The sequence below is a fragment of the Nicotiana tabacum genome, chromosome 19 (genome assembly GCF_000715075.1).
Source record: "Nicotiana tabacum cultivar K326 chromosome 19, ASM71507v2, whole genome shotgun sequence".
NCBI classification, from domain to species: Eukaryota; Viridiplantae; Streptophyta; class Magnoliopsida; order Solanales; family Solanaceae; genus Nicotiana; species Nicotiana tabacum.
In genome coordinates this window covers 57,527,418-57,553,484 of record NC_134098.1, presented here as the reverse complement: position 1 = coordinate 57,553,484, position 26,067 = coordinate 57,527,418, and the positions used below count along the sequence as shown (strand labels likewise).

Below are 26,067 nucleotides of genomic sequence, written 5' to 3'. Positions count from 1 at the left end.
ATAGTTGCCCAGTTCCGGAGGGCCATTTTGTGGCCCATTTTGCGGACCGCAGAAGCATTATCCGGTCGCATATGCGACTGCAGATCTGTGTCGGGGCTCTTTTTTTCTAATTTTTTTACCCACCCTATTTCGATATATTAGAGTAATGGACCACTTCTGAAGTAAAAACATATATTCTAGAGTGAGGGAGTGATATAGAGTGAGAGGGGTGACATAGAGTTCCTAAGCCCATCATCCATCATTTCTTGCTCAATGTTGAAGAAATTTTAAGAAGAATTCACTAGGTCTTCATCATAGAGGTAGGTTTTTACTCCATAGCCCTCAATTTCGTGATTTTAACTGAAAATAGATAATAAGCCAAGTAAATTCTAGGGTGTGAGAGTTGTTTATTTTACATGCATGTACCATCTAGGGTAGTGGGAAGATTATTGAGCTCTTTTGGGTAAGTTTTGGGTAGTGGGATGATAGAATCCACCATAGGAGGACCTTGAAACCTTAATACACACCTAGTGTTTGATAAAATGCTCAAGTGAGATAGAATTATGAACCCCTTCCTAATTTGTGTTCACTTTTGCAATATCTCTAAATAGATCGAAGTGACTAGGATCTCTGGAATATTTTAGTACATTAAAAGGGCTCGAGGCAAGGTATGTTGGCTAAACTCCTCTCTTAGAATTGAATTCCCGTGATGATCTTATAAGTCCCGAGTTGTCCATTACGAATTGACCTTTCTGATTCTAAAGTGAGGTAGTGACATATATTCTAGAGTGAGGGAGTGACGTAGAGTTCCTAAGCCCACCATCCATCAATTCTTGCTCAATGCTGAAGAAATTGTAAGAAGAATTCACTAGGATGAAAGTCTTCATCCTAGAGGTATGTTCTTACTCCATAACCCTCAATTTCGTGATTTTAACTAAAAATAGATAATAATCCAAGTAAATTCTAGGGTGTGGGGTTGTTTATTTTACATGCATGTATCTTCTAGGGTAGTGGAGAGATTGTTGAGCTCTTTTGGTTAAGTTTTGGGTAGTGGGATGATAAAATCCATCATAGAAGGACCTTGGAACCTTAATATACACCTAGTGTTTGACAAAATGCTCAAGTGAGCTAGAATTATGAACCCCTTCCTAATTTGTGTTCAATTTTGCAATATCTCTATATAGATCGAAGTGGCTAGGATCTCCGAAATATTTTAGTAAATTAAAAGGGCTCGAGGCAAGGTATGTTGGCTAAACTCCTCTCTTAGAATTGAATTCCCGCGATGATCTTATAAGTTCCGAGTTGCCCATTACGAATTGACCTTTCTGAATAAGTTTGGCGTCGGATGATGTATATACATATGAATATGTTCAAATATATTCGGGAATGTTCTTATTATATTGTGCTATTCTTCGGGAGAGTATTTGAAGTATGAGTATGTATTAAAATGTTGTGACTTCAAGTCAAGTCCAAATGAAAGTGATCACATCAAATTGTATAAGAGATTATATGTGCCTAAGACCCTAATTTGCTCGAGTATGTGTTTAAAGTCTTAATTTGAAATGCCTTGTTGTTCATTATCCATGATAATGATTGAAAATAGAATAGTGAGCTTGAATTATGAAGTACGACCAATGTGCCAAGAATGATATTGTGTTATGTCCAATGATGTCAATAAAATGAATGGCATGTAAAAGGATATGAATTGAGTGGTAAATACTTTTAATAACAAATGCTTTGGGAGTATCGATTAGCCAGCGAGGAAGGGTAGGTCGGAACAACCTAACCCCGAAACTACACGTGTCGGTGTAGGAGTGATTGAGGGGTAAATCCACGTGTTAATGTGATGGGACTGTTTTCCCTTAAATGGGATTAGATTGGTGTGTTGAGATGTTTGCCTCTTAAATGGGATGAGATTATTGCTAGCTAGATATGATGTAATGTCGACCCACATGGCATTGTGGTCGGCTTAGCCGATCGGATTGAGATCGGATGCCATGCCGCGCATATGGTGATAATGTGAGTGTTTGTCTCGGGGTGAGACGGCTTAGCCGGTCGAGCTGAGATCGGACTCCGTGCTAAAATACGGTGGTGTATCGGTGCTAAAGATCTCCCAACTTAAATTACCGAAACCTACTTGAAATTTACGTTTCCCCTAATTTGACACTTTGATATTGCTTGAGTATCATATTATTATCATGTTTTATTCTCCATTTACTATTTCTCATTCTATTGAGAGGGTGTTTAGTTTTACATACTAGTATTATTCCATATGTATTAACGTCCCTTTTGTCGGGGGCGCTGCATCTTTAATAGATGCAGGTGGCTCCATAGCAGGTGGTATTGATCGGTGATTGCAGCATACCCTCTCCTCAGCTGATTTGGTGAGCCCCACTTCATTTTGGGGTCCGTATCTTTTATCCTTTGTACATAGCATTTTGAGGTATAGTCGGGGACTTATTGCAAGGCCTGACATAGCACTATTTTGTTCCTGTTAGAGGCTCCGTAGACACAGTATGGGTTGTATCTGTTTTGGGGAAAGTTTAAACTAAAAATGTTGTAATTGTCTCATTTGTCCCACTTTAACTATGATTGTACAAATGTACTGTTTTGAACATTTGTTAAGGACGTAACTAATGGAAATGAAATGGTGTTGTTCACATGACTTTTTATTGACTAATTAATGAAATGCATTCATCTCTTTATTTGTGGGTGAGTTGTGTAGACGGCACTGTGCAGGCTCGCTCGACCGAGGTAACTTTGTTGAGCACCGGTCGCGCTCCCCAAAGTCGGGGCGTGACACCTATACAGTCCGATTCAGCCCAAAGGGATCCCAACTTAATATGTAAATATCATGGCACTCACGGCCACAGAACATAGGATTGCTGACAATTGAGAGAGGAAGTAGCTCGGTTATTCAACAACGGTCATCTCCGGAAAATCCTAAGCGATCGAGCCAAAAATCATTTCAGGAATAGATATTCTAGTAAGAAGATCGATAAAGAGGAGCCTCAGTACGTCATTAACATAATCATCGGTGGGGTCGACGTTCCCCGGGGGCGATGTTAAAGCGCACCAAAATATCCATCACGAGGGAAAAATGAACTCGAGATTACGTACCATAAGGAACCTTGTCTTTCAACAACGAGGACGCTGAGGGCATCGTACAGCCCCACAACGATGCACTAGTAATATCTGTACTCAAAAATAAATCTCGAGTTAAGAGTATGTTAATTGATCCAGGTAGCTCGGCCAATATCATTAGATCGAGGTTCGTGGAACAACTAGGTCTACAAGACCAAATCGTGCATGCAGTCAGGGTTCTAAACGGATTCAACATGGCATGTGAGACCACTAAAGGGGAGATAACATTACTGGTGAACACCGCCGAAACCATTCTGGAAACAAAGTTCTGCGTGATCGAAGGAGACATGAGGTACAATGCTCTGTTCGGGAGATCATGGATTCACAACATGAGGGCAATACCCCCGACGCTGCACCAGGTGCTAAAATTTTCGATGCCATGAGGGATTAAAATAGTTTATAGAGAACAACTGTCCGCAAAGGAGATGTTCGCGGTCGACGAGGTGATCCCGATATCCACACTCTCAATATCGAAGGGTCTAAGTCCGGTGGCCAAAGACGAAACCAAATAACAATTACTGACACCTGCCTCGAACGAATCGGGGAAGCAGGGGACGGATAAGGACGATGACTACAGAGTTCCCAGGTCTTTCATAGTCCCCGATGATTCCTACGCCACCAAATCAACAGTCGAAGAACTGGAGCAAGTCATATTGATCGAACACCTGCCTGATCGTAAGGTATACCTGGGCACGGGGCTAAGTCCCGAGCTCAGGAAAAAACTCATTCAATTCCTTATAGCTAACATAAATTATTTCGTTTGGTCCTACCTCGATATGACAGGGATTCCGCCGGAGATAACTACTCACAAGCTAAGCCTAGATCCGAAGTTCCGTCCGGTCAAGCAGAAAAGTAGGCCTCAGTCTGAAGTCAAGCATGCATTCATCAAGGATGAGGTATCTTATCTACTTAAAATAGGGTCCACTCGGGAAGTTAAGTCCCTGCGAGCAGAGGGCCATTTGAAACATTTGCAGGAAACCTTCAATATATTGAAGAAATACAATAAGAAGCTGAACCCAGAGAAATGCACATTCGAAGTCGTGTCCGGGAAATTCCTCGGATTCATGGTGTCCAACCGGGGAATCGATATTAACCCCGATAAAATCAAGGCCATCGATGACATCACCATTGTGGATAATGTCAAGGTCATTCAAAGGTTAACCAAGCATATAGCTGCTTTGGGTCGATTCATCTCGGGGTCCTCCGACAAGAGCCATTAGTTCTTTTTATTGTTGAAGAAGAAGAATAACTTCTCATGGACCCCGGAGTGTCAACAAGCCTTGGAGGAACTCAAGCGGTACCTCTCGAGCCCACCTTTGCTTCATAATCCGAAGGTAGACGAATAGTTGTACCTGTACTTGGCGTTGTCCGAGGTAGCGGTAAGTGGAGTTCTAGTCTGGGAAGAGGAAGGTACGCAATTTTCTATCTATTATGTTAGCAGAACTTTAGGCGAGGCCGAAACTAGGTATCCTCACCTAGAAAAATTGGCGCTCGCTTTGCTAAGCGCCTCTAGGAAGCTAAAACCATATTTTTAATGCCATCTCATATGTGTTGTGACTACTTACCATTAAGAAACAGAATGCAGAAGTCCGAGCTCGGGACGATTGGCCAAATTGGCCGTAAATATTAGCGGGTACGATATCGAATATCGACCCCGAACTGCCATCAAATCTCAAATTTTAGCGTACTTCGTGGCCGACTTCATGCCAGCCCTAATACCTGAGGTCGAGAAAGAGTTGTTGTTGAACTCGGGGACCTCTTTCGGAATCCGGACCCTCTTCAGGGACGGTGCCTCGAATGCAAAGGGGTCCGTACTTGGCATCGTGTTGAAGCCACCAACAGGTAATGTAGTTAGACAATCTATTAGAACTGTAAAATTGACTAACAACAACGCCGAGTATGAGGCCATGATTGCAGGTCACCCCGTTCTTGTTGGCCTACGGTGATGAAGCTCTTATACCGGTCGAAGTAGGAGAATCGAGTCCCATGTTCTGATATGCGACCAAAGAATCAAACAACGAGGCCATGAGTATGAACCTGGAATTATTAGACAAAAGGCGTGAGGCCGCCCTCGTCCGGATGGCCGCCCAAAAGCAACGGATCGAAAGATATTACAATCAGAGAGCCAAACTTTGACACTTCAATGTCGGGGACTTGGTGTTAATAAAGGTGACACTGAGCACCCGGAACCCGAACAAAGGGAAGCTGGGACCGAATTGGGAAGGTCTATATCGAATTGTTGAGATCACCGGCAAAGAATCGTACAAACTCGAAACGGTAAACGGTGAGCGGCTACTGGAACATAGCCCACTTAAAACGATAATACTGCTAAGGTATGACCACATTCATTACTTTTCTATAAATATATTACGGATTGGACTAACAATTGCACGTAACGGCCAAGGAATGATGCAACTATTAGGCCTGAAAGTACGCGTTGCACTCTTTTTCCCATGAACCGGTTTTGTCCCAAATAGGTTTTCCAGCAAGGTTTTTAACGAGGCAACAGTGGATCGTGCTAACTTAGAATTGAAGACCGACTATGAACCGGAGCCATGGTTCGTATCAACAGTATCCGAGCCCTCTCTAAGATTGGCCTCGAATACTGGTGGCCATCACCTTCGGGTAATGATTTTAGGAAGGAAGGAAACTGCATGCTCAAATAAGTCTGGACTTGGTAGATAGGATTTGTTGTAAGGACCAAACAGTCAAATAAACCGTGATCACATAGACCACTTAAACCATAACATGAAGTTTGTACACATTTGCAATCTCGTATGTTATACAGAAATAAAAAAAAGTTTCTACCTTGCACATACATATTTTGTCTTTTAAAATTACTGTATTTTGTTCCTTAAGGATGTCGGGCCCAAGGGCCACCTCCGTCCGAATCCAAGAGATCACCCCCGTTCAGGGACTGCCGTCATAGACAAGCCCAGACGGATCGGGCTACGAAGCCCGGGGGCACAAAACCTATTAGGCAGTGCCCGAACTTCAAAGGCTATAGCCATCCCTATTCGGGGACTGTTGTCCCAGGCGATCCCGGATGACTCGGGGTAATAAGCCCATTGTTCAACACCCAAACTTAAGAGGCTACGACCGTCCTAGAATAGCTAGGAGATGTCCGAGATCCGTAACCAAAACATAAGGCCTTCAAAATTTCTAAACTGGTTCAAAGGCTACCCTCGGCAAAATTATAATCTATAAAATTCTAAGTAAACACTTCGGGGGAAGCTTCCGGTCATACCGAGCCCCCACGAGTCTTAAACAAAATAATATCAAGAACGAGCATTGTTCTAACCTCCGAACAAGACCTAATTATTACGTGTTAAGGCATTAAAAATCTTTGAGATCGTAAAGAAAGAAGCAAAGAGAAACAAGCTTGAAATTTGTCGAAGGGAAAAAAGCCTTGTATATATACATAAACATTTAAAAGGCCAAACGACCTCAACAAAATACAAAAGTACAAAAGAAAAGAAAAACCTACAAGGCACCGAAGAAGCCCGATCTTCGTCGGAGCCTGCCTCATCACTGGAACCATCGGGGTCTTCCCCGTCCTCGGATCCGCCCAAACTCTCGGAATCTTCCTCTTCCTCTAGGTACGCCAACTTCTTGGCCTCGGCCTCGAGCGCCTTAACATTTTCAATCTCGGCCGATAAATCGAACCCCCGGGCATGAACTTCCTCGAGAGCCTCCCTCCAGTACTGCCTCCTTATATATTTGACGATGGCCTTCAGGCATTCCTGAGCTACCTTAGCATCAGCTTTATACTGGGCCACCATCTCTTCAGTGTCGGCCTTGGTTATTTTAGCCGCTGACTTGACCACTTCTAGATCCTTGGCAAGGGTATTCCGTGCGGCGACGGTCGAGCCCAGCTGAGACTGGAGGTTTTTGATTTTTTAGGGCCGGGTTTCAACCTTTTCCTTCATTGATCAAAGTTAGGCCTCTGCGCCGAGGCCAGCTGCTCCCGGACGGTCTCCATTTCCGAATCCAATCCGTCCATCTTGCCCTTCCACTCCTCGGCCATGGCCTTGACTTCATCCATCTCAACCCGGAGTTGGTCGACCCGATCAATCTTCTGTTAGACCTGTGGATTCTGACCGTTAGACATCGTGCCTAGCTCATCATCACTAACTTCATAGATTTTTACTTATTCCAATAGGTCGGCGTGTTCCTTCTAATCCGCATCTAAGTTGGCTCGGAGGCTCTTGACTTCTCCTTCATGTTGCTCGCTAAGAATCTTATACATGCCTCTCTTCTCAGCAAGCTCTTTAACTTCAGCCTCGAGTTGGCTCAGCTCATCTCGGTACTAGAGGAATGTCTCGTGGTGGATCACCGAGGCCTGCAAATATGAGAAAAGATATTAGAATTGTCAAAATTTAGTTCAAATATTAGAAGAGAACGATAAATATCAAGAATTACCCAGTTCAGCACCTGTTCTACTTCGTTGAACAAGCATGGTGCGTCTACCTCGTTTATTTTGGCATGGTCTTCTTTGGTTACCAGACACCGGAGGTAACTACTATCCCAATGGAGTGGAAAGGATCCAGGCATCCATGAGAACAGTGATAACGACAGTTCGCTTCTGACCAGGATTCGTGCTCGGAGCGGGGAATCGATTGGTTAATCTTGGGCTCGAACTCGACCCGCCAGCCTCCGAAGGTGGACCTTTCTTCGGCACCTCTAAGTCACCCAACCCGGTAAAATCCTCCAGGGCGGATGAGTCTATACCGTCAAAAAACCCTCTAAGGGGATCATCCGCTCCATGGACCTCCTTATGGGATCGCTCCTTCGTCGTTCGAGCTTCATAGAACATTGATTTTGTGAACGAAGGCGATCCCAAAATATTTATAATGTCGGGCGGGACAGGACCGGCATCTCGGCATCAGCCTCGCGAACTTGACGGGGATTAGCTTCAGTCATTTCCCCCTCGGCTGCCACCTGTTCCTCAGGGACAGATGGCTCATATGCCATAAAGATGTTATCCTCCTCGAGCTTGTCTCTGAACCGGAGGAGTTATTCCGAGTCAAGCACTCGGGACCTGGAGGTTTCCTTTGGCTTACGAACCAGCCTCTTTCTCATTTTCTTTTTCTCCGAGCTCGGTGAACTCGGGCACCTTTTTCTTTTCTTCTTACCTGTTGTGGCTCTGGGCTATTCCGAAGCGAAAGAATCGGCAGGTAGGTCCTCTTCCCCAACCGAGAGCCTAAGCTCGACGATCTTAGGCAATCCTGCAAAAGGAAAATAAAGGAAAAATAATAAGAACGTGATATTGAGAGAAGATGCCTAACACAACCTGTTCGGGAAAAGAATCTTACCATGGGAACGGGCCTCACAACGGCACTTCGAGAGTTTGCACTATAAGCGCTCGGAGTAGGGCATCTGTGAGACAATACCTTCGACCCACTCCTTGAGTCACGGGACAACATTTGGGACTCGAGTGACAGCTGCGCCGTTACGAATACCAATGAGAAAAAGAGAGATGAACACGAAATCAACATTCGAGGAAAAGCTTTACTTACGTGATGCATTCCACTTCTAGGTAAATGGTCTGAATTCGGTCGGGATCAAGTCTGAGGTCCTCACCCGGACAAAAGGACCCTGCCAGCCTCGATTATGATCCTCGTCGATGCTCGAAAATGGGGCTTTGATGGCCCGGCATACAAGCTTTTATCTGTCCCCCCCGGAAGATTCAAGGACTGTATAAACGGAGCAGATGATCGATGGTGAAGGTGCACGAATCGATTTTATTCACAAAAAATCGGAGGAGGATCACGATCCTCCACAGTGAAGGGTGAATTTGGCCGAGACATACCTCGTAACTCTAGCAGAAGTCTATGATGACCGGATCCACCGGGCTCATTGTAAAAGGATAAGTGTTAACACTCAAATATCCATCGACATGGGTGGTGATGGCCTCTTCGCAGTTGGGGACCACGATGTCCTTGTCAGCCCAGTTGCAGTCTTTTTGGACCGTGGGGAGGTCCTTTTCAGTGATTGAGCAAATGTATCTCGAGGCATCCTCACGCCGACCTTGTATCGAAGAAGGCTTCTCGACCTTGAAGTCGTCAGTGATCGAACAACCTCCGCGAATGAAAAACTTCAAGGGAGGTTCAGGGGCCGGTTCATCGATAACCACATTAGCAAAAGGTCTCCCGATGTCGACCACGTCGAAAGTATTTTCGGCATTCATTTGGGAAATAGAAGTGACCTTTTGGGGAACAGATTTTGAGGTTTTTGCCATTGTTATAGGGCAAAATTTGAAAGAGATATGGAAAGATTGAAAGCTAGAAGCTTAGATATATGTGTTGTCTTGAGTAGATGATGAGTAAACAATTCGAAGGAATCTCGAGTAACGGAGGTAAAAATGCTAGAATATGAAAGAGAGTAGTGAAATCCTGAAGGTATGAGGGTAGACGGTTTAATGTAAAGTAAAAAATAAATGAAAGAGGAGTTATTTATAGTGGTTCCGCGACGTTTCGCCTCCAGGGACAGCCGACCGGCGGTTGACGTGCATTTAATGCCATTATGACATGTCTGACGAGACGTTTCGGGCTTTTAGTCGTTTATGTCACGGTATATTGAAGAAGGAACCGAGATGCTTATATAGTTTCTTGTCAGCTTGTTTTCCGAGAAACAAGGGGACTATCTGTATACAGGTAAAAACTGGGTTCATGATACACTCCGGCCTCCACTAGGGTAAAACAAACTCGAAATATGATTGGGAAGGATCGAAATCGAAAAAAGGTCTCGTCAAGTCAGAATCCGGGAGCACGTTGTCTACCTTCGAGAATATCGGGGTCATGATTCGAGATCGATCCAAATACTAAAAGACTTCATAAGATATCGTCGGGCAATCAAGCACGACCAACAGAAGGTCGTGATATCTATGACCGGTCGAATATCACGGCGTGGATCTCGGCACATATCGATGAAGAACCGACAATTAGTTAAACATAAGATTTTTTACTTTTTATAGAGTTGTACTTAGAGTAGGATTCCCCTACTATATAAAGGGGGTCTGATAATTCATTAGACACGTTATAACATGCATTCCAAAGCAATATACTATTATTTTTACTGTTATTGTGAGCTTTTTTTCTCGTTCATCAAAATTGTCCACTGTGAGCCCGGATCGAGGGTGAATGCTTCATCAAGGCTGGAATCATCATTCTCGCATGATTTGAATTTACTGTATCTTTACTTGTCCATTTTAACTCTATTTATCGTTTTGTTTCAAATTAATCCTCATATCCTTAAAACCACTTATAAATTTAATTGTTATCCGATTTTGAGGGTAAACAAATAATATTTTTATATTTACAAATATTGAACTTTTGTATTTGAAATACTATGAATTAATAATGGATTTTACTCACAAATCTTTAAAAAAAAACAAGTGAAATTCATGTTCAGACATTAACGAGCTAATACTCTTTAATTTTTCAATTTCAATTTTTTTTCCAACTGTAACCGAATATTATCCAGACGCCTACTAATGTTCTCTCTTTTTAATGTCTATTTTCTGTTCTGACATCGTCCTTCCTGTACGTCCAACACAGCGAGGGCCTTTTCGTCTCTTCATTTTATTTAAATAGGGAAATTGTTTTGTTCTGTAAATATTTTATTTGTTATATATACTCCTGAAGTCTGTTTTGGAATCATTTGGAATTCCCTTTCAACGAAACTTATCAATTCGAAACATTAAACTGAAAACTTTTTCCTAAGAAATAAAAGGAAGAAAAGTATAATGTATATGAAATATGACCACAAAAGGTGTTGAGTTAAATAATCCAAAAAAAAATAAAGAAGAGAAACAATCTTTAGGCAAATCAATCTGATGCTGGGGAAAACGAAACAAAAGAATACAGCTTGGACAGCCCTCCACTTTCTTTCTTCGGATTCTGTCTCTCTTTTTGTTTAATCTAAAAAAAAGTTTTATCTGCGTTTCAGAATGCACATGTCTGTACTCAGATTATTATAATTATGAAATGGTACTTTACCTTCTTTATTATTGAGTACAACAGGGCCATGGTGACTCAGAATTATCTAAAGGAGAGAATCGTTAATTGTGAATTATGTAGTAACCTAAAATATGTAAGAGTTTAACTTTTATATTGCAGTGTTCTCTTCTCCATTTATGTGTTGGAAATTATTTTGAGATACATCATATCGATTGTTTTTCTTTCTCGAGACTCGAGAGGAAAAAAACAAAAAACAAAAAATTGTTTTAAGGAAAACGTACTATGTTCTACACTGTGTTATTTCCTTAACCCAGCCGGTCTTGAATTTCTACTCACTCAGTTCCAATTCATGTGATGTTGTGAACCTGTTTGACTGAACACAGAGTTTAAGAAAAAATAAAGATTTTTAAAATTTGTGATTTTAAACAAATCAAAAAGGGGTCCAGAATATTTGTGTGATTATAAAAGCTTCTCATTAAGGGTGGAATTGGAAGTTTAAGCTAAATTGTTTCCAAATTTAGAAATGGATCATTCTTTTTAGAACGGACCAAAAAGAAAATAGGTTTACATAAACTGAAAAGGAGGTAGTATTAATTAAGAGCTTCATTTGTGTTTTTGAAAATTATATTTACTCTATTGTTTTGATTTTTAGGACAAGGTAATTAATCTTCAAATTTTATTGAAAAGCTTCAAAGGTCCGTGGGCATATCTGTGGTCTGGAAAAATGGGAATGTTATGACAGGTGAAAAAAATGGTGAAAATATCACTTAAAGAAATGTTTATTACAATCTTGGGGTCATTTGGTTGGTGAAATAAGGGATAACAATTCCAAAATAAAATGCAGGATAATCTTATCCCGCATTTGTTTATGGGTATTAATTAGTCCCAAGAATTATTTTGTACTAAAATGGTGGAATTAGATATCCCATGTAAAAGATATGTTGCGAAAGATCGTGGTTAACTAGCACACAATGACACAAAAAGCAAATAGAGAAGAAAAACTAAAAACAAGGATTTAACGATGTTCGGTTAAGCCTAATACTCGGGGCAGAAGCAGAGAGGGTTTTCCACTATGAATGAGAAGAAAAGGCACAATACAATCTATAGAATCCCTAACTACAACCCATATATAGATCCCAAATAATCTCAAACCTATAAAAGAAAGATTTCCCAATTTGATAAGGACTATAGGTTTTCTATTCCCAAATCTATTAAGACAATGGATTTTTCTAAATCTATAGGGATTATGGATTTTCTAAAAATACAAGGAAATAATTCAAACCACAAAATAACAAATCTTCCCATTGGCTTGAATTCTCTTCATCAACGAGAATAACGTCTCTCTACCTTGCCCTCAGCCCTCGCGAGGGCTCTACCCATTGTCGCACACATCAACCAAGTCTAGGCAACGCCTAAACTTGTTAAGAGACTCAATCTCTTCAGCCATAACACTAATCCGCCAATTTGGTTTTGTATCCGGGATAGCTTCTGGATAGCTATAACACCCAAACGCATCAACGGTCTCTGTAACTGCCAAAGCAAATCCCACAGGATTCGTATATCCAAGAAGATTCCCATCAACTATGTTAGCAAACTTTTGCGGTCGGTTGATCACTCTCTTCTCTATGTCTGTTGCAATGCTATATAGTTGTTGTTGCGCAGGTGCATCAACATTATCATCTTGATCAATATTTTGCACCTCCTCCACTTCCTATACCTTAGAACTATTGGGCTGAGCTACTGAAGATTCAATTTGTAGCTATATGCGGTCACTAACACCACGACCTGATTTTGCTATTGCCTTCTCCCTCTGACTGTCCAGTGAGGCAGATTCATTGAATATCACATCCCTATTGATAATTAGCCCTGGAGTCTTTTGATCTGTGCACCACAACCTATAACTTTTCATTCCAATTGCATACCCTAGAAATATGCACCTCTTTGCCCTCGGCTAAAGTTTTCTATCCCTCACATGAGCATAAGCAGGACAACCAAATATCTTTAAATTTGAATAATTAGCAGGCAAACCGGACCATGCCTCAAAAGGAGTTTTGAACTCAATAGCTATGGATGGAGATCTGTTGACCAAATAACAAGCGGTATTGATTGCTTCAGCCCAAAAACCCTTGCTAACACATGAGTGTGAAAGCATGCTCTGTGCCCTATCACAAAGCGTTCTATTCATATGTTCTGCAATACCATTTTGTTGTGGTATTCCAACACAAGTGCGGTGTCTCACTATGCCCTCTCTGCTGCAGAAATTATCGAACTCAGAATTGCAAAATTCCAACCCATTGTCAGTTCGAAGACGTTTAACTCTTCTTTCCGTCTGCCTCTCAACCATCATCTTCCATTTAACAAATGTCAGAAATGCCTCATCTTTTATTTTCAGAAAATATACCTACACCATCCTTGAGTAATCATCAATCAAAGTCATAAAATACCTGGTACCACTCTTGCAGGGAACTCTGTTTGGACCCCCACAAATCTGAATGTATATAATCTAACTTGTCTCTGGTCTTGTGCTCGGCCTTCTTGCTGAACTTTACCCTTGTCTGCTTACCAAACACACAATGCTCATAAAAATTCAAAACTTGATTTTTGTACCCATTCAGCAAATTCTGTTTACTCAACAAAGACTATCCCTTATCACTCATATGACCAAGTCGCAAGTGCCATAACTGAGACTGATTCAGAACACTTTTCCTAGAAGCTATAATAGCTTCCCCTTCAACTACAATGGCCTGAAGATGATACAATTTAGAATACATTTTACCCTTCATGAGTACCATGGAGCCTTTACACACTTTAAGTATTCTACTCTCAGAGTGAAATTTATACCCTTGATCATCCAAAGTCGAAAGAGAAAACAAATCTCTCTTTATCCGAGGAACATACCAACACTCAATGTTTCTGATAATTTCATCGAACATTCTCAATTTGATATTACCAATCCCCTCTACTGGTAATGGATTATCATCTCTCATGTAGACAGTCCCACTCATTTACTTATAAGTTACAAATCAATTCTTGTGTGGTCACATAGGACCCAAGAATTCTACCCATGACTAGAACTCACAGCACACACTTCCCCTACATAGTCATTATCATCAGAATTATTGCCAGTGTCAACAATATTTGCCGAATTATCTATTTTCTGCTTCCCTCTTTTCTCCTTCAGCTCAGGATAATCTATCTTGTAGTGACCTTGCTTCCCGCACTCATAACAGTTTTGCTTCCTTGCTCTAGACTTTGATCTGGCAGTTGACTTTTTCCTGTTAAAGTCCTTTTGTTGGTTCTTCCTCTAATCACAAGACCATCACCCTCAATTCTTCTGTCTGGAAAGCTCTTTTTCAACTCTTTAGATTTTAGTGCATTACTAACATCTTCCAGTGAAATACTGTTTTTTCCATATAGCAGCGTATCAGCAAAAGTATCATAAGACGGTGGTAATAAAATAACACAATCAAGGCCTGATTCTCACTCTCAATTTTGATATCCACATTTTTTAGGTCCATTGTAATTGAATTAAATTCATCAAGGTGAGTTTTAACAGGTGTACCTTCATTCATACGGAGATTGTATAACCTTTTTCACATAGAGGCAGTTTGTCATCGATTTCTTAGAATACAAATCTTCCAGCTTCTTCCATGCCATTGCAGCAAAAGTTTCTTCAGCAATTTTCCGAAGAACGCTATCTGTAACGCTCATGAAGATCGCACTCAAAGCCCTCTCATTCAAGTCAGCCTTCTCTGTCTCTTTCATCTCTTCAGGAAAATCCTCATCAATTGCCTTCCATAACCCTTATAACACCAGGGACGATTTCATCTTAATCTTCCATAGACTGAAGCTAGAACCCCCGTCAAATTTATCTACTCCGTACTTTGTTGAAGATGACGAAGACATCTTAACACTAGATTATATGTAAAAATTTGAACCTTGCTCTGATACCAATTGTTGCGGAAGATCATGGGTTAACTAGTACACAATCACACATAAAGCAAAATAGAGAAAAAAAATCAACACAAGGATTTAACGAAATTCGGCTAAGCCTAATCTTCGGGGCAGAAGCAGAGAGAGTTTTTCTCTATGAATGAGAAGAAAAACACAATACAATCTATAGATTCCCCAACTATAACCCCTATATATATCCCAAATAGTTTCAAATTTATAAGAGAAAGTTTTTTCAATTTGACAAGGACTATAGGTTTTTCCTTCCCAAATCTATTAGGACAATGGATTTTCCTAAACCTATAGGGATTATGAATTTTCTAAAAATACAAGGAAATAATTCAAGCCACAAAATAACAAGATAAGATAGCTAATCCCATGGAATATCTCAATCCATAGGATGTCCTTGTCCATCCCATCCTAGTAACCAAATGACCCCTAGAGGTATACGTACAAGTTTTATATCACAATAGGTGTGGATTTAATTCTTGCAGGCTTTCGTCATTTTGCTCGAGTTAGCGAGCTCAAAATATGCATTTCAATCCAGTTATGAGTTGCAGGCTTTCGTCATTTTGCTCGAGTTAGCGAGCTCAAAATATGCATTTCAATCCAGTTATGAGTTTCACAGTGGGAGATTAAGAGTTTAAGACTCGACAAAGGCATCTGGCGTCGAATTCGAGAAGAATAAATGGAAATGAAAAGAAAAGAAAAGAAAATATTTTTAGTTCGTTTTGTACGGGCTTCTTCTAGTTATGTTTAATAATAGAATAAAACGACTTACTCTGTCAAGGTAATAGAATAAGTAATAACTAAGGCCTCATTTTGTTTTTATTAAAATTAAAGCAGCTGAATATAAATACATATTTAAATATTAAGATATGTTAAGATTAACGCGTATGAATCGAAATACACATAAGAATAATAAGATATTGTTAACACTGAATAACTAAAATTATTTATTTTCAGGCTCCATCAAATGCAAAACAAAATGAGGCGTAACTCGCTAAGACAAAAAACCAACCTAAAAACAAGAAAAGAGAAAACAAGGGGAGAAAGGGGCAACGAAGGAAGATGAGAATTCACAATTTCCCATGCAAAGAGAAAAAGCGAAAATTGACTAAATGTGACGTGCGTCTCTGCACGAAAGGGTCCATTTTTGGACCCTGGCTTTTGTAAGTATTCTCATATACTTGTACTACTCAACATATTCAAACCAAGAATGATCCAAACATATTAAAGTAAAGAAGCTTACGTAAAGTTAAAGACAAATTAAAGGACTTAGGTTTTCAAGTCTGCATTATCCAAATTTCAGACTTGGCAGTCTGGTTAGTGGCCCCTTATTAGTTATTACCAGCAAAAAAACTTCACAAGACAATAAGCAACACTAAAAAGTGGAACCAAAGATTATTACAGAGCATATTGACATGTCATTTTAGAGTGCCATATGGAATTACATTCCTTTATATGATGGCATTCCAATAAAGAAACTGACAATGCATATATGTGAGAGAAAGCACACTTCTGCTTTGTGCTTTCTACAGAATTTCAATAGTACTAGTTTTAAAATTGTAATCAACACTCCCCTTCCCCTTTTCAGTATGCCTTCTGGACAATCCACAAACATACAAACTCATGAATAACCACACAAAAAAACAAAAAAAAAAGAGAACAGTAAAAGATATGTAGAGAGCAATAGAAATAAGTATCCAAGCAAACTGTGATTCCTTTTTCTTTTCAGAAAAACATATACTTTTCAGTAATGTCATTGATGTCCACTCCTTACCCCCTAAGATATCCACAACTCTCCTTATTTGTGTGTGGCAACAAGTACACGCCAAAGTTTCTTTTTCTTCAAATAGAATGAAGGACAAAAAGGAGCCTAGGCCTACCACCCCAAAGAATAAAGAGTGGAAGAACTCTATATATGCATTAACTTCTATCATATTTTGTATCAGAATGATTTTAGTTTTTCCTCAAAAGAGATGAGTATCCCTGAGAAATTAAAGTTGATCTGCACCGGAACCAATTCTTCCCTTAACCATAGCACCTTCCTCAAGAGTCTGTGCGTGTGTCCTGTATGAAAATGAATTGAGAGAAGAGTGAATAAAGATAAATCTTTAATGGCTTAATCGAAATATATATTATTTGCGTTATACGTTCATTTTATTAGAGAATCGTCACCTGAAACAACCATATCCTGGTATTCAGAGCTAAACATTTCCGAGAAGTTGTGTTTCTGAATTGTAAACCAGTTTCTTCTTGCTTATCTGTTTCCATTTCCATATATTTCAACAAAGAACAATCAGGAGAAACTGCTCTGCTCCACGCCTGCAAGATTTTCTAAGCAAATTAGCATAGGGTCCTTAGGATATTTTGAAGTTAAACAAAAGTGCTTATCATCACTCTGATTACTGGCGTGACCACGTTAATCAGTTACTTTCTACTTTTATGTGGCAGCAGAAATTTCATTTTATCTCAGCAAGAAAAGGAATGAGTTTTACCCGACTTGAGGCAGAAGACATGCAGATTTATCATATAGCAAAATCATCCCTTCTGAAGTCCTCACATTTGCAGAGTCCTGTTTAGAAGTGCTGAATTTTCAATTTTAAGCGGTCAAAGAATAACTCTATCCATGTCACTTAGTTAAAAATAAAAACAAATAAGAAACTCACTTGCTTAGAATCTTCCTCTAAATTGTGCAGCATAAGGTCCAGAACTCCAAATCTTGACTGCGTAACCTAAAAGCATCCACTGATTCTGTGATATTAGCTAATGAAAAATATTTAAGTATGAGATCTAACAATCCAGAATTCTAAATACAGAGGCCGACATAGAAGGAGAGCATACTTGAATATGGAGTTTATGAGATAGGATACTTCATCGAATATTCTGTGTCTTAGTAGTAATATCCACCATATCCATATGAATGGGGCAATAACTCTTCAACTTCAACCCTAGAGCTAGCGTAGCTCAAACTTTTCTTGATACGATGGCGGTTGATGGACTCAACCTCTGCCAAGAATATACTATAAACTGGTCTATGGTCCGAGAATCTGGACTCTCCACGAACATAAGATATTTGATGCAGGCCTCGACCATACCATAATATGCGATCACACCTTCATTCAAAAGTCACAAGTTTTAGGGTTCCAGATATGTAACATGAACAAATAAAATTATGAGCACACGGTAGGAGAGAACTTGTGCATTATGCACACAAAAACAAAGTGATAGGTGCATGTATGTTCATTTCATTTTGCAGCTGCTATTTGTTAGAAGGATTACCAAGCAGGGGTTCTTCGTTTCTCTTTTGGGTGTGTGTCCTCTCCTGCATATCTATCTGAATTACTTGAGTACTTGTATGTCGGAGGGAAGTATACTCTTCCTTCACTCCATCCATTAAAAACACGTCCCATCCTCTGCTCTATCCGCAGCTGTTTGGAAAGACAAAAGTAACAATTGATGAGCTGATTGATTGTGTGACTTTAAAATCTGGAAAATAAGAAACTGAAGGAAAGAAGAAAATTGCTTGCGGAATATGAATAACATACCTGATCATTATCTAACAGCACCCTCCAATTGCGCATCTCTACCAGTGCCTTGGCAGTTCGGTAAGACAAGGCAATCCGATAGTTCAAATCCCCAAGCCATATGATTCGGCTTCATAAGCACAAAACTAAAGTTAGGAACAAAACGAGACAAAAACCAACTTCAGGACAATGAGCAAACAAATAAATAGACTTGCAAGATATAAGCAAGGGCTTTACTCGTGCTCGAGGATTGTTTGAGGAGAGTTGTCATCCCCAAAGCCATGAACCCTTGGAAACCTTGTTTTCTTTAGAATCTCCAAGACATCAGAGTTTCTCCGGAGCTCATCTCCCTCTTTCTGTCCAGATGTTAAATGACTACAAATGAAGCAGAAGCTTGTTTGGTGCAGTGACATGCTAACTGAGATTGAGCCCTGAAATTACAGACGGGATTAGCACTTGTGCACATTGTAAGCAATCAAAAACTTTGACAAGATTACATTGAAGGAATTATACCTTGTTCCCTAGATAACCCATTAATCCTCTACCAACACAAGACACTTTCAGGTTGCGAACATCATCTCTTAGTTCACTTCTAATCCAAATAGTAAGAAATATTCCAACCATTTGCTTACTCGCAACAAGACAGTATCTTGATTGCAGTGGCTGTCTGTCTCTGTCCTCTAAAGAGATGGAACCACTATATGAAATCGGGGAACAATGGGTCGTAATAGGTGAATCATCTGGACCGTTTTCATCATCAGAGGAACCGCCCCATTGGGCGTATGGGTCGTAATCACTTGGCCTACCCCCAAACACACCTCTATCACAAACACTAAATCGCCGATCAAGTTGAGCCCGTGGCATTGACATTTCGTTCTCCATTACTCTCATGCTATGGCTTAATGTCTGAAATGAGCGACGATGGAAGAAAGACGAGGCTTGTTCTCTTGCCGATCCCTCAAAGTCAGCATCTAGTTCAACCACAGGATTAGGAACTGGAGAGGGCGTACGATAACCACCACCACTTGTTCCGGGAAGACTGTTGAGAGTTTTTCGGATGAGTGCTAGCCATTTTCTACCCGGACCATTATCTTCTGTCCCCAAAACATTGCCAGCATTCAAAGGAACAATTTCTTGAAACCTAACAACTCAAATAAATAAGAATCATAAGGATCTTTGTTCACTACTTACTAAAAATTGTTCTAAACATAACCATAGGTTGTTTACTCACCCGAGGACATAGATGTCAGCAGGAGGTGAGGTATGGAGCCAATCATCAAGATTTAAATTATTCGGTGGAGATTTTCCAGCCACATTCCATGTAGCTACAAAGATCCTGTGCCAAAATACATACATACATTCTGGGGATATGCATACTTCATAAGAAAACAGCTCAAATCGGATTTAAAAAGAAAAACTCACCGGTAGTTATCCACATCTGTAACCTCTGAAGTGTCAAGGTCAATCTTATTTCGATGAAAACGATCAGCATTCCTTCTCCCTGACTTGTCTATAAGTTTGTTTTCTTTTAATTAAACAACACAAATTATGCAGATTCAGAAAGGGGCCAAACCAATTAAAAAAAGAAAAATGGAAAAGGAATATTATTGATACTGAACCTGTTTTACTTTTTTTCTTGTTAGTGGAAGCCTGCCTCTCTAAGAAGTTGTTCCTCCATTCATTATCAACACCTGAAAAAGAATGGACATAATGTTGTTTAAAGCTGTGTCATTTTTGTTGGTACAACGTATAACCCACATATTAGAAAAATCAAAGAAAGAATACACAACCTAAAACCTAGGAAAATAATAGGCAACTCCAATTCAGAAAAGAACAAAACAAAGAAATAGATCTCAAGATGCACATGAAAATGGCAGACTTATTAGATTCCAAAGACTAGTATACAAAAGCATGCAAGTGATTACTTTGTTTGTAAATTAAAAAGTAAATACTCCAAGAACCTCAAAACTCAAAAATACAATTTCAGATTTAATTTTCAAAAGATAAAAAAAAATGAACCAATTACCTCCATAGACAATATCATCAGCTTGGAAATCCTCAGCCTTGCTCTTGATATTGAACCATTTCTTTACCAGACTCTTTGGCCACGAGAGCTTCACTCAAAACACAAATTTTTAGCAAGTTTTGGAAAGAAAAGAAAAAAAAATGCACAAAACAGCTGTCACTTCACATTGTTGAAAAAACAAACCTTGGTTTTTTTACAGCTCCCATCTCTCATTGTTTCATAAAGATTGAATCTTTCTAGTCCTTGTTGCTGTACAGATTGAAATTTCTGGCTTTTTCCCCAGAATGGATTTGAATAAAGATCAACAAATAAACTAACTTCTCCAACAATCACTCAACTTTGGGATTTTCTTTTCAATTCAGTAGAGTTGCCAAGATCAAGAATCAACAAAAAAGCAGCAATCTTTGAGCATAAAACACACAACATTTGGGAGGTTATAGTCAAATAGGGACTAGAGTTTCATCAAGTAATGAAAAGTAAACAATTTTGGATAAGGAAGATGTGACATTTGTTATGCATTGTAAAATGCTTGAGTATCAAAACACAAGTAGAAATCAATAAACCCCACTTGAGATAATTGACTTTTGTTTCTCTTTCAAAGGGGGAACACAAAATGACTACTGGATTCAAGAATCAAAGAAGGAGGGGAAAATGTTATAGAGAGAGCTTTGTGGGACTATGTAAATGTTCTATTTTCAATACCTCGTTGAGGGTAACAAGGCAAAGTATCAAATTTGAAGGGAATAAAGTGCAAGGGAGCAAAACACTACCGAGGCTTTTTGCCTCAAAACAACTGTCTTATTACCACACACTCTCACTTTAATATAAAACCTCAAAACAAGAGTGTATTAAACAACCCGGGAAAGAACAGTAAAAAAGAAATGTTATTTGAGGTGAAATAGTATTTTTAACGGCATACAAAGGGCTTTTTATTGGGTTTTGGAGAAGCTGAGATAGGCTTTTTTCCTAGTGTTGGATACTAATATGGGAATTGTTTGAATCTCCAATGTTGATTTTTGGGTTTTAGAAAAATTGGAGAATGTAATGTTGAGGTGGCTTATTTATCTCTTTCTCAAATTTCGGAGCAATGCACCCTCTTCTCTATTCTTTGGTTTATGTAAACTCAAAAAACAAAAGAACAAAGTGTTGGTTTGTTACTTTGTTTAACAAAACCAGAGGGGTTTGTTTTTGCTCAACTTAAACCTTGTGTCTTGAGAAGCCAAGGCATTTGTCCCTATTTCAGGGTTTCTGTTTTTAAAACATTTCATTGATGTAATTCCAAATTGTTTTTGTTTCTTTTTTCTTGTCATTAGATGCATGGACTCGGCAATTTAGAAGAGTTTTTGTCCAAATGGTCCATCAATTTTAAGTGACCTATTTTGTGTATAACCGGCAGCCGTTAGCCAATCTCGGTTACGTAGAGTGACAGCAAAAGCAGACTTAAGTGTTAACTTTTCCCCTATTATCTAAAAATATTAAATTATGCCTTGTGTAAAAATGTTAAAATACACTTAATCTTCCGATTTGAAATCGCTGCTTATACCGATATTAACCATAGATCATAAATTATTATTATCTTGGTAAGAGGTTGAAGTGTGAAGGATTTACCCGGTATGAATGATGTTTTACTACCTAAATTCTTTTATACGTCCTATGATAGAATGAAAGTTCTAATTAGATAGAGAATATTACTTAGAAATATTTTTTAAGGTGTAGAAATATGAAAAAATTTGTAACTCACTCTTAATTATTTAGGACAAATTTCACGAAATGGTCACTTATATTTTATCCTTTTTAGTCCTCATATAATAAAATTTGATGAATCTAGTTCGCAATTCCTTGCCAAATGGTCAGCAGAGAACAGCACTAACAGTTGGTGAGTCTCTATCCTATTAACTCTTGATAAAATCATCGGAAATTTACAAGTGATAGCGAAATTAAACGGTGAAGACGAAGATAGAGGAAGAGGTCCCAACCAAAGATAAAGTCATAGAGTTTGTCGAATAGTACAAAAAGAACTTAAGCACGTTGAGATACATAGAATCTTGTTGGAGTTATTTAAAATGTTTTTTTTTTCAAATACTAGCATGGACAGGTCTACTTCTTTCGACCAATAATATATAGATTACGTATACATATATAGATGAAAATTCTTCAATATATGATTTTATTAAATACGGCATTTATCGTCCCAAATTGATTGACACAGAGACGCAGTTATTGTTATATTGCGTCTATCATCGTTTTTTTTTGTTTCCTATTCCGTGTCCGGTATTTATATTGGGGTCCGACTAAATCCGAATTCGCGCCGGGAAATCTCTATACCCAGGGATTCAAACCCGAAACTTATAATTAAAGATGAAAGAGTACTTATCACTACACTACAACCCTCGTTTGTCGTCTATCATCGTTGTTGTACTGCAGCTATCATCAGTAGGAATCTTTTAGTTCGAGGATAAAATTATGCAATGATTATAATACAGAAAATTATCATTTGCCAAATTATTTGGTACAAACAGGGGTAGCAAAGGGGCGGGTTAAGTTAGATATGAGCGGATTAAAACGGATAATGTAAAAATAGATAAAATATCTGACCCCAATCATATTTAATACTAATAGAAAACGGGTTAATCGGCGGATAATATGTATATTCATATTATCCAGGACTTCTTGAATTTAATCACTTTTGGGAGAATTTCTAGTCTCTCAAATTTGAGGAAGCCTCAAATTGAGTCTTTACAAATGTAAAAGATAAACTTATTGGTTATCCATTTTTTAGGCGGATAATATTGATATTATCCATATTTGACTCATTTTTAAAAAGTTCATTATTCAACCTATTTTTTAATGAATAATATGGATGAATAACTATTTTTATTATCCATTTTGCCACCGGTAGGTACAAATATCTTCTTTTTTTTGCGGATACTTAAGTCGTCTCATTTAAAATGAGATATACAGTATATAAATTATTCCTAATTTATCATTGTCTTTAAAGTAAATAAAAAATAAAAATGAAACCAAAGTGTTTTAATCTCTTACATGTTTTATTCTAGTAAAGTTAGTTCACGTATAAGTTATTCCTTGTTAAGTTAAGATATAAGATAATAATTTACTTCACGTGTTCAATTTAGTTGACACATTTTCTTTATTAGTAAGTTTTAAAAAGTATGATATATTTTTACTATTCAAATATAACTTTAAACTCTTTATTTTATCCTTAATGAGAAATTTTTATAATCACATAAATATCACAAGCTTATAAATTTTTTACCCCTTAAACTTTTAAGATCAAAAATTTTAATTATTTTTTTTTTAAAATCTGTGTCGAATCAAATTATGCATTTCCTAATAGCAGTAACCTTTTGAGTTTTGACTCCAAAGAGTTGAGTTTTGAGTTAAATTGGACCCATGAGCGTAGCACACGCTATCTCCTTGAATTTTGAGCCAATTCCACGTTGTGTCAAGTGAATATTGGAATTACTTAAGCTCTATTTTCTTACACTTGTATTTTAATGCCAGAAAAAATAAAAGTAATTTCTTGGATTAAGCTCTCAAGGCATTGAAATTAGAATTGACTATTCTTAATACACATGCTACATGTGGGAGACTGTGTCTGTATCCCTACAACCTCCCTCTTTGTTTCGGATTTCTAGGTTCTTTTTTATGCAATTAATAGCACAGACCAGTTGCAACTATTTGTTTCTTTTTTTCATCAGTTCAAGAATTAAACTATTAGCCTTTGACAGCCAGACACTCCAAACATGCCTAATAATCTAGTCCTTATTTTGTATCCCTCAAATGGTTAGAATCCCAAACCAAACCTCTTACAACAACTACTCTATCTTCTTTAACAGTGAAGCTTCCACTACTGCTACCAAATTTAGAGACCTTTTCCCTGATTCTGTAATTCTGTTCATGCTACCAATGTGTTAATTTAATACTAATATAATGATATAATGTAAAGAAAATTCAAGAAGATCAAGATCATAGGAGGAAGTGGTAGTGTTCAAAGTTATCTACTTAATAGTATATCATAATTTATTAGTCACTGTCGTTTCATTTCATACAATAAAATCAATTTTAAAATCAAAAAATGATTCAACTACTTTATAGAAAATAAAATGTAGATGTTCTAATCTATTGGTTAGTTCTAAAATACTAGGGATGCGGTGTGATACGTTATAAGATGATCGAAAAAATTGCAATTCGAACTAAATTGTGTCCAATTGAAAAGGTTGCAATTCAAAATAATTGTATCTACAAAATAGTTGCAATTAAAGTTAAACGATCTTTTTATGAAGTCTTGATTCCAGATAAAGTGAAATAGTTGGTTCAATCAGTTGAAAATTAGTTAAGAGGCTTGTCCAATTCAAGTTAGTTGGCCAGCGAAAATTTCCATCTTAAGACAAGTTTTGTACTAAAATGAGTATACGCATATCCCACTAAATGAGTGAATATATGCATTGTGGCCTCCCATTTAGTTCATCAAGGAAAGGCTGTCAATTGTCTAATCAATCATTTGGATAAAATCCAATGTAATCTTTGATTAGTTGGTATCAAAAAAGGAACATGCCTACTTTTTGGCATGGAACCTTTTAATAAATGTTGCTTCTTTCATCCTTTTGTACTTCGTCTTAGGAATAGTACTAAAATTAATGCCCTGCGAAAAGCAAGTTTGAGTGATTGCTAAAGAGTGTTTGATAAAATTATTACTGAATATGGTGTATTGAATATTGATAAAGTTGAAATTAATTATGTTAGATTATTCCTTATCGACAGATTGATTTATTTTTTTTGAAATGACAGTTTTATCTTTATACATGTTTATTCATGTATTAAAAATTATGGTATTGTTAATGTCATGATCTGCTATATATAAAAATAGTACTGAATATACATAGGTTAAAAAATATTACTACCAAATAAGGAATTAATAACACCAAAGTTAATACATGTATTATTTTTCCCTAATATACATATTACCAAACGTGTCACAACCCAAAACCCACTATGTCGTGATGGCGCCCAACGTCACCGTTAGGCAAGCCAATGGTGAACTATCAACATAATTGTTCATTTATTTTTTTGAAATCATGAATCTTATTAGATTGAAAGATCGATGCCTCAAAAATCGTACATACGTATGATTTAAGTAAAATATAAAGTAGAAGTATCTCAATGGTAAACAAAATCATAAACAAATTCTAGAATGCCCCAAAATTCGGTGTCACAAGTGCATGCGCATTTACTAAGGAGTACAATAATAATACAACATTTGTACGGAATGTAAATAAGACAGGATAAAGTAAATAGTACAGTGAAGACTTTGTGGGCTACGATATGTAGCCTGGAATGCAGCTCGCCATAAAGTCTCCTCAACAGTTGCATCTATGCGCCAAGATGACCACCAATTGAACATGTCAGATCCTGCACATTTAGTGCAGAAGTGTAGCATGAGTACGTAAATCAAAGC

General features: G+C 38.2%; 1 protein-coding gene across 8 annotated transcripts; it reads right to left on the bottom strand.

Annotated features, from left to right (window-relative positions):
- Positions 1-16,728: 16,728 nt before the first annotated feature.
- On the bottom strand, positions 16,729-21,717 carry LOC107811709 (type I inositol polyphosphate 5-phosphatase 4). 8 transcript variants are annotated; one of them, XM_016636789.2, is made up of 14 exons: positions 20,775-21,717; positions 20,592-20,679; positions 20,185-20,256; positions 19,988-20,090; positions 19,797-19,901; positions 19,079-19,706; positions 18,803-18,996; positions 18,587-18,695; positions 18,321-18,469; positions 17,883-18,154; positions 17,708-17,773; positions 17,537-17,613; positions 17,217-17,363; positions 16,729-17,108 (listed from the first exon to the last, which is right to left on the bottom strand). In XM_016636789.2, the coding sequence occupies exons 1-10, from the start codon at positions 20,802-20,804 to the stop codon at positions 17,932-17,934; spliced, it is 1,701 nt and encodes a 566-aa protein (XP_016492275.1). In that variant the 5' UTR covers positions 20,805-21,717; the 3' UTR covers positions 16,729-17,108; positions 17,217-17,363; positions 17,537-17,613; positions 17,708-17,773; positions 17,883-17,931. The 8 variants fall into 8 exon arrangements, with proteins under 8 accessions (XP_016492275.1, XP_016492507.1, XP_016492390.1 ...); XM_016637021.2 differs by having other exon boundaries at positions 17,537-17,626; positions 17,708-17,804; positions 20,775-21,716; XM_016636904.2 differs by having other exon boundaries at positions 17,537-17,626; positions 17,708-17,792; positions 20,775-21,716.
- Positions 21,718-26,067: the final 4,350 nt, after the last annotated feature.